This window comes from Salvelinus namaycush, chromosome 2, assembly GCF_016432855.1.
Source record: "Salvelinus namaycush isolate Seneca chromosome 2, SaNama_1.0, whole genome shotgun sequence".
Taxonomy (NCBI): domain Eukaryota; kingdom Metazoa; phylum Chordata; class Actinopteri; order Salmoniformes; family Salmonidae; genus Salvelinus; species Salvelinus namaycush.
Genome location: NC_052308.1, coordinates 26,528,758 through 26,541,279, shown reverse-complemented (window position 1 = coordinate 26,541,279; position 12,522 = coordinate 26,528,758). Strand labels below are relative to the sequence as shown.

General features: G+C 42.5%; 2 protein-coding genes across 2 annotated transcripts in view; one reads left to right on the top strand and one right to left on the bottom strand.

The window, feature by feature from the left end:
• The window catches only part of LOC120020879 (C-Jun-amino-terminal kinase-interacting protein 2-like), a 130,179-nt gene that overhangs the window by 51,426 nt on the left and 66,231 nt on the right, over positions 1-12,522 (top strand). The window lies entirely within an intron of this gene.
• LOC120025049 (gastricsin-like) lies at positions 5,295-9,532 on the bottom strand. The gene is made up of 9 exons (XM_038969490.1): positions 9,477-9,532; positions 9,072-9,213; positions 8,648-8,765; positions 8,209-8,327; positions 7,832-8,031; positions 6,430-6,546; positions 5,975-6,122; positions 5,715-5,813; positions 5,295-5,459 (listed from the first exon to the last, which is right to left on the bottom strand). The coding sequence occupies exons 1-9, from the start codon at positions 9,530-9,532 to the stop codon at positions 5,295-5,297; spliced, it is 1,164 nt and encodes a 387-aa protein (XP_038825418.1).

The window sequence follows — 12,522 nt, the reverse complement described above, 5'->3', positions numbered from 1 at the left end:
TCAATACTGCCCCTGCAGCTATAAGAAGTTTTAACCTTAGGGTTAGGGTTAGGGTTAGGGTTAACCCTAACCCTAACCCTGAGAAAAGGACAGTGTACCGTCTAGCCATACTCCCAAGTACTTGTATGAGGTGACTACCTCAAGCTCTAAACCCTCAGAGGTAGTAATCATACCAGTGGGGAGAGGGGCATTCTTCTTACCAAACCACATTACCTTTGTTTTGGAGGTGTTCAGAACAAGGATAAGGGCAGAGAAAGCTTGTTGGACACTAAGAAGGTTTTGTTGTAGAGCGTTTAACACAACATCCGGGGAGGGGCCAGCTGAGTATAACACTGTATCATCTGCATATAAATGGATGATAGAGATTCCTACTGCTTGAGCTATGTTGTTGATGTAAATTGAGAAGAGCGTGGGGCGTAGGATCGAGCCTTGGGGTACTCCCTTGGTGACAGGCAGTGGCTGAGACAGCAGATATTCTGACTTTATACACTGCACTCTTTGAGAGAGGTAGTTAGCAAACCAGGCCAAAGACCCCTCAGAGACACCAATACGCCTTAGCCGGCCCACAAGAATGGAATGGTCTACCTTATCTACCTAATGGTCTACCTTATTACACCATTGCTTAGAATCAAGAGCAATGGTGACGTCATTTAGGACCTTTAAGGTTGCAGTGACACGACCAAACCTGAGCAGAAACCAGACTTAATACCAGAGAGAATACTATTGACATCAAGAAAGCCAGTAAGTTTTTCCAACACTTTAGATAAACATGGCAAAATAGAAACTGTCCTATAACAGTTAGGATCTCCCCCTTTAAATAAAGGACGCACCGTGGATGCCTTCCAAGCAATTGGAACCTCCCCAGAGAGGAGAGACAGGTTAAAAAGGTCAGAGATAGGCTTGGAGATGATAGGGGCTGCAACCTTAAAGAAGAATGGATTTAAACCATCTGACCCAGAGGTTTTTTTGGGGTCAAGTTTAAGGAGCTACTTTAGCCCCTCGGACTCACTGACTGCCTGCAGGGAGAAACTTTGTAGTGAGGCAGGGGAAAAAGAGGGAGGAGCATAGGGGCTAGTCGCATTAGAAGGGGTGAGAGATGAGGAAATGTTGGACAGGCAATGAGGCATGGCTGAGTCAAATAGGAATGCTGACTTAATGAAGTGGTGATTAAAGAGCTCAGCCATGTGCTTCTTGTCAAGTAACAACCACATCTTCAACATAAAGGGACATGGGCAGCTGTGAGGAGGAGGTTTTATTCTTGAGATTCGATCAACAGAGAGCAAGAACTGCTCCTTAAAGTAACTACCTTTGGCCTTCCGGATAGCCTGAGTGCACTTATTTCTCATTTGCCTGAACAAGAGCCAGTCAGCCTGAGTATGTGTGTGCCAAGCATTTCACCAAATAAAATTTTTGAGGTGGAGTAACTCTACCAGATCACGGTCTACAAGGCTACTGTGCACCTCCACTGGCAAAATCGATGCCATAACCAATTGTGTTACCGCAAAGACCAGCGACCAGTGCGTGTTAAATATCACCACTGCTTGAAATTGGCACTTTGGGACACGTTTTTAAAGACACATCTACAATATTTCCACCCCTCCCACCTCAGCACAAGCGAGCTGATATAAAACAGGTAAATTACTGGCGCCAGGGTTACAAAATAGCAGAGCGCTGGCTTTTAAAAGTCGAAATTGCCCAAGAACGTGTGTTTGACACTGGCGCCGCCTTAACACCAGCCAAAAATAGAGTCCACAGTGTTATTACTAATGCTATGTAGAAATATGATATGATCTGATTGTAAGTCAACATGGGTGAAATACTGTATGCTGTTATGTTTTAATTACACTTTATAGGTGACTTTCAGGCAGACATCACACCACAATTGTACTACAATTCTGGAGCCATCAACTAAATAAACATTTGAAAAGATGTAGCAACATTTAATGTGTGAAAGATGAGAGGTAGAGAGAGAGAGAGAGATGATAAAGAAAGAGAGAGAGGAGATAAATAGTTTACACAGTCTCTTTTAATTAAAAGTAAATGCACAGTATTTGCAGTAAAAAATACTTTAAAGTACTACTTAAGTAGTTTTTTGAGGTACAATATCTGTACTTTACTTGACTATATTGTTGACAACTTTTACTTTTACTTCACTACATTCCTAAAGAAAATGTACTTTCTACTCCCTGACACCCAGAAGTACATTCTGAATACTTAGCAGGACAGGAAAATGGTCAAATTTACACACTTATCAAGAGAACATCCGTGGTCATCCATACTGCCTCTGATCTGACGGACTCACTAAATGCTTCGTTTGTAAATGATGCCTGAGTGTTGGAGTGTGCCACTGGCTATCCGTAATTTTACATTTACTTTTGATACTTAAGTATATTTAAAATCAAATACTTTTAGATTTTTACTCAATTAATATTTTACTGGTTGACATTCACTTTTACTTGTGCCATTTTCTATGAAGGTATCTTTACATTTACTCAAGTATGACAATTCAGTACTTTTTCCACAACTGTGTATTTGTTTCAAAATGTGGAGAATTCCATTGTTTTGGCTGTGTCATTGGAAATCCCCTAGTACTACTGCATAATAAGCACTTAGTGTTAATCAGTAATACAGATATAAAGCACAATACACTGAGATATGAACACCTTTCCAAGGTCATGAATAACAATGTGCAGGGAAATACTTCTCCAGATATTTACCAGATTGTCTATTTTAATGTTAACATAATTGGAGATAGTTTCTAAACACACTGATACAGAAACAACAGTCCTATAAAGAGCGCTCACAACGGCCTGAATAGTTTATTTCAGACAGCACTTCATATTTGATGACATACCAAATTCTGTCCTGCTGGTTAGGAGCTGTGTGTGTGTGTGTGTGTGTGTGTGTGTGTGTGTGTGTGTGTGTGTGTGTGTGTGTGTGTGTGTGTGTGTGTGTGTGTGTGTGTGTGTGTGTGTGTGTGTGTGTGTGTGTGTGTGTGTGTGTGTGTGTGTGTGTGTGAACTAGTCATGATTGTTGATTTAGCACTGATTTTGTTACTGATTGAGCTTTGATAAGGTATGCAGTTCTGCCCTGATTTAGACAGTTATCTAGCTTCACATTTCTACCCCCGATGTATTTTCTGACTTACCCTGCTTCACCGTGGCTCTGTATACATCTGTACTAGGCCCTGTCTGGACTGTCTTGTCCTCACTAGAAAACCTGCAATGCAGCATTTCTGTCACAACTTCTGCCGAATTCGGTTCCTCTCCATGTTCGGGCGGTGTTCAGCGGTCGACGTCACCGGTCTTCTAGCCATCGCCGATCCATTTTTCATGTTCCATTTGGTTTGTCTTGTTCTCACACACACCTGGTTTCAATTCCCTAAGTACATGTTGTATATTTTCCCTCTGTTTCCCCCATGTCCTTGTCAGGAGTTGTTTATTTTGTAAGTACTCGTGCTATGTGTTACTGGTGCGCAACGGGTTTTGTACCCATGTGTTTGTTGTTTTGTATGCCATTAGTTTTATATATTAAACTGCTCCGGCTATTCACCAAGTTCTGCTCTCCTGCATTTGACTTCCCTGCCAACAGTTACGCACCCCTTACAATTTCCCTCTGATCCTCACACAGTCTCTTACTAATGGAGTAGAGAGCTGAGCCTCTGTTTGAACTAATGGACCACAGATATACAGATGTTTTATAGAAACTAAGAAAACAGGATGAAGAGCTCATTTAAGCACTGTTGTGTCTGTAAACTGGGGACCTGAAAACATAGAGAATAGTGCTGAACTCCTCTGTCTGCTTAGAGAGCAAAGCAAAAGATGGAGGGTGTGTGAGAGCTTGTGTCTTGTGTGTCTGGTGAATGAGGCACAGACCGAGACAGACAGTGACAGGCCATATCTCAGAGCAGGCTTCCCCAGGGTCGGAGCAATCTGTGTGGACATGAGTCAGAGAGATGCTCCCCTTTGAAGGGTGGAGGGGTCAGGTACATGAGGACTGGGGTTGAAATCCCAAACTGGTGTGTGTGTGTCACAAATGTGTGTGTACGTGTGTGTGTCTCTGCTCCTGACAATCAGTTTAAGCCAGTTTTTGATGGTGTGTGTGTGTGTGTGTGTGTGTGTGTGTGTGTGTGTGTGTGTGTGTGTGTGTGTGTGTGTGTGTGTGTGTGTGTGTGTGTGTGTGTGTGTGTGTGTGTCACAAACGTGTGTGACTCTGCTATCTCTGCTCCTGACATAATCAGTTTAAGCCAGTTGATGATGGTGTGGTGTGTGTGTGTGTGTGTGTGTGTAAAAACAAAAAAACACACACTTGTATGCATACGCATCCACACACACACACCGGCCCCTGACCATGTTACAGAGATAATGAGAGCTCGTTAGCAGAAGTGAAATGTTGAAGCTTTCAATGAAGTCGCTTTCACAGGGAGGATACTTCGGACTTAATGCCATTTAACAGATGGCATATTTGACTCTGTGATATTTTGTTATTTCTATAGGTATGATGTGTAGATGGTTGGATATATTTACAGGCTCAAATTGGGTAAAGCTGCTCTTGTTGTGTTTTGTTGCAGTTTCTAGCAACAGTCAGTGGTGAATGTGAGGTGTGATTTCAGTCTTACAGGCATCATGAGCTTGATGTGTCAGATACAGGGATTCAAAACAAATAGGATTATTGTGCACTTCAATAGTTTATTCAGTCTAAATGGAAGCTAAACAAACACCAAATACATCCAGTCTTGAGATGAAATGCGTTTATTTGTCAAAAATCATATTTTCATATTTCACTGTATTTCTGTATGTCATTTTCTTTTTCACTCAACTCAGAATTGCAACTCAGCATCATGATGCAATCAGCAACATGGCTGAACCTGTGTTCACATCCGATGTTGTCTGGGAACTAGGAGGTTGTCATTGCAATGCCAGAGTAGAAAGGAAACAACCTTACACCTTACAGCTGAACTGAATATATTAGCAGATGTCATCTAACAAAGACCACAGCTTTAACCCAATGATGCCCATGCTTGCTTTAACCCCACTGGACCAAAGACAAACTGACCCACAGTGGTTGCCATGGGTAATATGCGTATTATAATGACCAGAGTGGTTGCCATGGGTAATATGTGTTCAAAAATAACCAGAGAGGTTGCTATGGGTGATTCAGAATAGATGCCTTTGATGATTGATGTTCTAGAATAGCCAGAGGTGGAATAGATTCTGTGTGTGGTTTGGGATGGTAGACTTCTAAGAACGGTCGGTGTCTGTGTTGGTTTGCGGTCATGGTCATGTTGGTCAGGTTTAGGCTGCGGTGGCAAAGCCCACTTGGTTGCTTGTGCGGTCGTAGACGGAGTAGTACTGCATGAGGAAAACATCTCCCAAAATCCACAGGGGCTGTCCGTTCTGGGACGGCAGGTAGGTGGGGATGATCCCCACGAAGCAGAACTGGTACCCACCCTGGTTGGTCTGGAGAGAGGAGAACACGCATGTTGAGTGCAATACACACACACACAGATAAACACACATGCATGCACATGCACTACTGACACAAGGCTTATGGCCTTCATTATCCTAACATCAGTCATAGATGATAACACACGGACAGACAGACAGACACACACACACACACACACACACACACACACACACACACACACACACACACACACACACACACACACACACACACACACACACACACACACACACACACACACACACCTGCTGGATGTATGCAGATGGCGGCAGGGGGAAGTTGATTCCATTGATGGTGAAGGTGAGAGTAGGCAGGCTGTTGATCTGGTTACAGTTCACTGTGTACTACATCAACAAACAATTCAAAGACATGAGTGACACAAAACATCCCTGTACTGGTTAACTCTATTCTGCACTGGTTTCCCCAAACTCTACTTTCTGGATTACACTGGTTTATGGTGTCAGTTAGTACTGGTCTGTATTGGTCTATAATGGCTTCCTGCTACCTGTCCGTACTGGTCCTGCTGGGCTCCAATGGACTGCATCAGGGTTCCCATGATCTGTCTGGGTGCAGTCAGCATGGAGGTGCCTGTATCCACGATGGCCTGGCAGCCTTGCCCACACCACCCTGTCTCCTGACCGTTGATCTGGAACCTGGAGGTGTACCAGGGTTAGTGTTAGACAGACAGACAGACAGACAGACAGACAGACAGACAGACAGACAGACAGACAGACAGACAGACAGACAGACAGACAGACAGACAGACAGACAGACAGACAGACAGACAGACAGACAGACAGACAGACAGACAGACAGACAGACAGACAGACAGACAGACAGACAGACAGACTAACATTGACAGCGGCCTTAGACATTTTTCACCCCAGCTTTTCCAGTCTCTTAGTGGTTCTGATGTCAGTGTATGGTTAAGTATGTTTAGTTGTTGTGGTTGATCCTGACCCTTGGATGCCGATCTGCCAGTATGTCTGGGAGGTGACGGGGGTCCAGTAGATCTGACCCTGATACTTGGTGTTGTCCACTTCTCCAAACGACAGCTCACTGCCCTGCTGGCCGTCCCTGCACAGAAAAAGAGTTTTAAGTCTAACAGTTTTACAAAGATAGAAGGCGGTTGGCAAGAAGATGGTTCACTCTTCACAGAAGACACTTCTCTCCTCAAAAATGTTATGTCTTATATCAGTGATACAGTTTCTGGAGCAGGAATAATGAATGTAACATTGATTATGTACATAATTAAGTAAGTACATAATTGAAGTATATTACCCAGTCACCTAGAAAGCGAACACATTGGCTTGCTGTAGGTTTTGTGATATCTGTGTGTATTTTATATTGAAGTCCGGTAGTAGTACATTATATGTGTGGTAAGTAAGTAGTGGTAGGGGTACAGATGTCGGATCTTAACTTGATCACTTTTTTGTCCTGCTGCATCAGGAAATACAAATGAGCCTTGTGGGTCCCTGAAAAAGAGCAGTTGTCTTTATCTCCATGCGGGGGCATTTGAGTCATTGGGATCAGGACTTGGTTTCAAAAGAAATTTCTCTCTTTTTCACTGAAAAGCCATGCCTAGGTCATATTACTGCATTTGAAATGCAGTCATACACATCAACAACCGTCATTTTATATAGCATAACAACACAAGATGGATATTGGTCTCATCTAGGCTATGACATACAAGCTTTAAGTGTATCCTAAGTTCAAAATGTAGTTCTATCGTGGGGTGTGGTAGGGTGGGGTGGGTTAGGGTTGCTGACGTCAGCTCGCACATATAAGCCTACCATGTTGGTGTTGGTTCAATTCCGGCCCACAACTTTCTGGCACAAATAACTTAATCCCCCGATATACTCGATTTATTTACACATTTTAAATATCGACAGTCCAGGGATATTTAACCCCTGATCTTGATAAGAAATGACCATATCAGACACTTTTGGATAACATAAATAGGAAACCAATAAAATTGTAACTATAGGCTACACCAACATTAGTGTCATGTCAATTCCCACAGTAGATACTTTATTTCTATTGTATGGAATGCTTGTCAAATAGATAAATCACCCTTAGTCTGTTCAAAAAGTACTCTGTTGTTCTGATTACAATACCAAACAGAGGGTGAACATATCTTGAAACATTTTGGACTAAGGTAACACTGACATCGTCTTTTAGGGAGCTGAAATGAAGTGAACAATAATGGTCGCTATTGAGATGGTATAAGTGTGGTAAGTATTGATAGTGGTACATATGTGGTAAGTAGTGATAGTGGTTTATGTGTGGTAAGTATTGATAGTGGTATATATGTGGTAAGTAGTGGTATATATGTGGTATAAGGGATGGTAGGAGTACTGACCTGGTCAGGTAGAACGCGAACAGGTTAGCCTGTAGAAGGTTCTGTGACATGATGTTGTCCATGACGGGAGTCTCTTGTCCGGCTGAGATGGAAGGGTAGGACAGGCCAAGGATACCATCAAACTGGGCCACAACAAAGGTCTGACCTGGCTCGTCAGTGCTCAGACCAATCTCCTGGTTGGTGAGGATAATACCACCGACCTAAAGAGGGGACAAACAACACACACACTCAGCATCATGGAAACACTTTGGTTTTATTAGAATGGAAGTACATGTACTGTTGTGGCTGTATCTGTTGTGGCTTTTTATTGCAGGTAGTGAAGAGTAACTGTGTTAGAAGTAGTTAAGTATTTGTAAGGTTGTTATGGTGGGACTCACGTTGACGGTGTCGTATCCGAAGACTCCACTGAGACTGCCGGTTCCGTAGGGCAGGTAGAAAGTTTCCCCATTAGCTGAGTAGGTGGACGACTGCTGGGGGTTGAACTTTGTGTGGGTGTCTGCAGGAGGAAGGGACACAAACAACTTAGAGGAAATATACTGTCTACAATGTATTTATCTGGGAATGGTGTAGAAGTGATAATGGATTAAAATATCTCTGACAGTAGTAGTAGCAGTAGTAGTAGATGTTCTGTAGTAGTAGTAGTAGCAGTAGTAGTAGTAGTAGATGTTCTGTAGTAGTAGTAGTACAGTAGTAGTAGTAGTAGTAGTATAGTTAGTCATATTTATTGTTGAGGAAGTAGCAGTTCGTTGATACATGTAGTAGGTTGTAATATTAGCAGTGGCTTTCATTGTCATGAAGCTATCCAGCTGTACTCACTGCAGGCCTGAGTGTTGCAGAGTACAGAGTCAACCCACAGGTTGGCAGAGCCAGTGTCAAACAACACCTGGAAGGACTGGGGGGGAGTACCGATGGTGATGGCTCCATAGTAGGTGGTCTGGAAAACACAACAGGGAAAATACAGCTGACAAAAGATAGAGGTGCTGCTAATACATTCAGACAACAACGCATCAGATCTAGAATGGTTGGCGTGGTTTAGACTCTACTTCATGGAGTTAGACGTTATCTTGACATGGTTGTTATCTCGTTAGACCTAGAATTCACATTTTCTACATTAGCCTACATCATAGAACTTCATTCTGGTATATGAAAATAGACTACTGTGGACATAGACAGATATAGACAGGACATTGAGTAACATTCTAGATAGACCATACGCTTGGGTTTTAGAGCATGTACGTACGTCGGCGTAGTTGTTGATGTACATGGTGGTGGAGCCAGCGAACTCGTCAGGAAAGTATTTGAGAGCGGGGTCTTGGTAGGGCAGGTGTTCTCCCTTCTCCATCATTCTCTCACGGATTGACTTATGCTTCACCAGAGGGATCCTAGGGTAACAAGCACACAGATACACTCAGATTGTCATATGTGGTGAACTTTGCAAATGCATAGAGGGGGAGGGAGAGCGACAAGGAGTTATCATTGACAATGAGAGATGAGAAAAGAAAATTGTGTTTTAGGGAGAATGTAGGGGAAAAAGAGCAAGTGGATGGAGTGAAAATGTGAAATAGAAGGAAACTGAGAGGCTATATTATTTGAAGTGAGAGAGAAAGGGAGATGTGGTATTGTATGTAGTGGTTGGAGTACTAACCTGTGGATTCCCTCAGCGAGCACAGCACATACCAGCACAATAACGAGACACTTCATGGTCACTCCTGAAATCACAGCCAGTGGTGGATACACCTTAGCTTGGGTCAGGACTGTTCTTATATACTGTACCAAACACACATATGTGCACACATGAATGCAAGCGGGTGTGATATGGGTACGCGTGAGTGTGTGTACACATCCCTTATCAGACTTAAGGAGGTGACTATCAGCTTCTTTTTCCCCTGACTCCACATTCTCTATTCAGTGTGCAGGCTTACCCCTACTCCCCTGTACCGATAGCAGCGCTAACCAAAACAGTACTATTAGTTTACTGAACCTTTATAAGGGAGATAACCAGATTAGATCAGATACAGGGCTCTATTTTAACAAACCAAACGCGGTGGTAAATCTTTTTGCTTACGGTTGCATTATGGGTTCAGCGGTGTCAAAAAAAAAAAATCACTGAGAATTTTTGCTCTGCTTCAAGATATTCAAATGAGCCTCATGAGTCCCTGAAAATTAGCAGTTCTATTTCTCTCAATAGGGGGTAGTTTAGTCATTGGGGTCAAGGCTTGCAATCAAAATTATGTTCTCTCTCGCTCCCTCAAACGCTAGGCCTAGGTCCTATTACTGCAACATTCAAATGTACAAAAATATATCTGAAATACAGCCATATACATCCACAACCGTAGTTTTATATAGCTTAATAACCCAAGATAGATATTGGTCTCCACTAGACTACAACATACACGTGTCTAGTGTATCTTAAGGTTATGAATAAACTGTCAACGTTTTGTTTAATTGTCGCCCGGGGTGTTCTAGCGGTTAGGGCCAGAACCATACAGTACCAGTCAAAAGTTTGGCCACACCTACTCATTCCAAGGTTTTTCTTTATTTTTACTATTTTCTACATTGTAGAATAATAGTGAAGACATAAAAACTGTTAAATATGTCACGTTCTGACCTTAGTTCCTTTTTTATGTCTTTATTTTAGTTGGTCAGGGTGTGAGTTGGGGTGGGCATTCTATGTTGTTTTTCTATGTTTTGTTCTAGTCGTTGTATTTCTATGTGTTTGGCCTAGTATGGTTCTCAATCAGAGGCAGGTGTCGATCGTCGTCTCTGATTGAGAATCATACTTAGGTAGCCTGTTTTCCCACTATGGGTTGTGAGTTGTTACTTTCTGTTTAGTGTTTTTGTTTTGTACCTTACAGAACTGTTCATTTGTTGGTTTGTTGTTTTTGTTCAGTATTCATTTCTTTATTAAATTATTATGAATACGTACCACGCTGCACTTTGGTCCTCTTCTCCTTCCACCAAAGACAACCGTTACAAAATAACACATATGGAATCGTGTAGTAACCAAAAAAGTGTTAAACAAATCAAAATATATTTTATATTTGAGATTCTTCAAAGTAGCCACCCTTTGCCTTGATGACAGCTTTGGACACTCTTGGCATTCTCTCAAACAGCTTCATGAGGTAGTCACCTGGAATGCATTTCAATTAACAGGTGTGCCTTGTTTAAAGTTAATTTGTGGAATTTCTTTCCTTCTTGTTAATGCGTTTGAGCCAGTCAGTTGTGTTGTGACAAGGTCGGGGTGGAATACAGAAGATAGCCCTATTTGGTAAAAGACCGAGTCCATATTATGGCAAGAGTCAAAATCGAATCAAATCAAAGCAAATAGTGGTCACACCAGTAAATGACTGGTTTTCTGATCCACACCCTTACCTTGTTTTTAAGGTATCTTTAACCATCAAATACAGTGGGGCAAAAAAGTATTTAGTCAGCCACCAATTGTGCAAGTTCTCCCACTTAAAAAGATGAGAGAGGCCTGTAATTTTCATCATAGATACACTTAAGCATTTCATAAGGTTTTTCATAAGCATTTCAAGGTCCTGGAGTGGCCTAGCCAGTCTCCAGATCTCAACCCCATAGAAAATCTTTGGAGGGAGTTGAAAGTCTGTGTTGCCCAGCAACAGCCCCAAAACATCACTGCTCTAGAGGAGATCTGCATGGAGGAATGGGCCAAAATACCAGCAACAGTGTGTGAAAACCTTGTGAAGACTTACAGAAAACGTTTGACCTCTGTCATTGCCAACAAAGGGTATATAACAAAGTATTGAGATAAACTTTTGTTATTGACCAAATACTTATTTTCCACCAAAATTGGTCCCTTGTGGCTCAGTTGGTAGAGCATGGCGCTTGCAACGCCACGGTTGTGGGTTCATTCCCCACGGGGGGACCAGGATGAATATGTATGAACTTTCTAATTTGTAAGTCGCTCTGGATAAGAGCGTCTGCTAAATGACGTAAATGACGTAAATAAATTCATTAAAAATCCTACAATGTGATTTTCCGGATTTTTTTTTCTCATTTTGTCTGTCATAGTTGAAGTGTACCTATGATGAAAATTATAGGCTTCGCTCATCTTTTTAAGTGGGAGAACTTGCACAATTGGTGGCTGACTAAATACTTTTTTGCCCCACTGTATATGTCCATATACACTCCAGCCAGCTGGTCTGTGCATGCTCTGAGGACACGGCTAGGGATGCCGTCTGGGCCGGCAGCCTTGCGAGGGTTAAAACGCTTAAGTGTCTTACTAACGTTGGGCACTGGGAAGGAGAGCCCACAGTCCTTGGTAGCAGGCCGCATCGGTGGCACTGTGTTATCCTCGAAGTGGGCAAAGAAGGTGTTTAGCTGGTCCGGATGCAAGACGTCGGTGTCCGTGACGTGGCTGGTTTTCCCTTTGTAGTCCGTGATTGTCTGTAGACCCTGCCACATACTTCTCATGTCTGAGCCGTTGAATCGGGACTCCACTTTGTCTCTGTACTGACGTTGGGTGGGGGAGGGTCTTGTAGGCATTTTGAAAAGTTGAGTAGCAGTGGTCCAATGTTTTCCCAGCAGGAGTACTACAGTCAATGTGTTGCTAGAACTTCAGTAGCATTTTATTCAGATTTGCTTTGTTAAAATCCCAAGCTACAATAAATGCGGCCTCAGGATATGTGGTTTCCAGTTTGCATATGGTCCAGTGTAGTTCTTTGAGGGCC

What these genes read in the sequence shown, in the direction of transcription:
- LOC120025049 (XM_038969490.1), bottom strand. Translation starts at nt 9,532, where the DNA reads ATGAAGTGTCTCGTTATTGTGCTGGTATGTGCTGTGCTCGCTGAGGGA. An exon ending in CTCGCTGAGGGAATCCACAG is followed by an intron (nt 9,214 to 9,476) that starts GTTAGTACTCCA and finishes TTGTTACCCTAG; the next exon opens with GATCCCTCTGGTGAAGCATA. An exon ending in TTCGCGTTCTACCTGACCAG is followed by an intron (nt 6,547 to 7,831) that starts GTCAGTACTCCT and finishes TTTTCTGTGCAG; the next exon opens with GGACGGCCAGCAGGGCAGTG.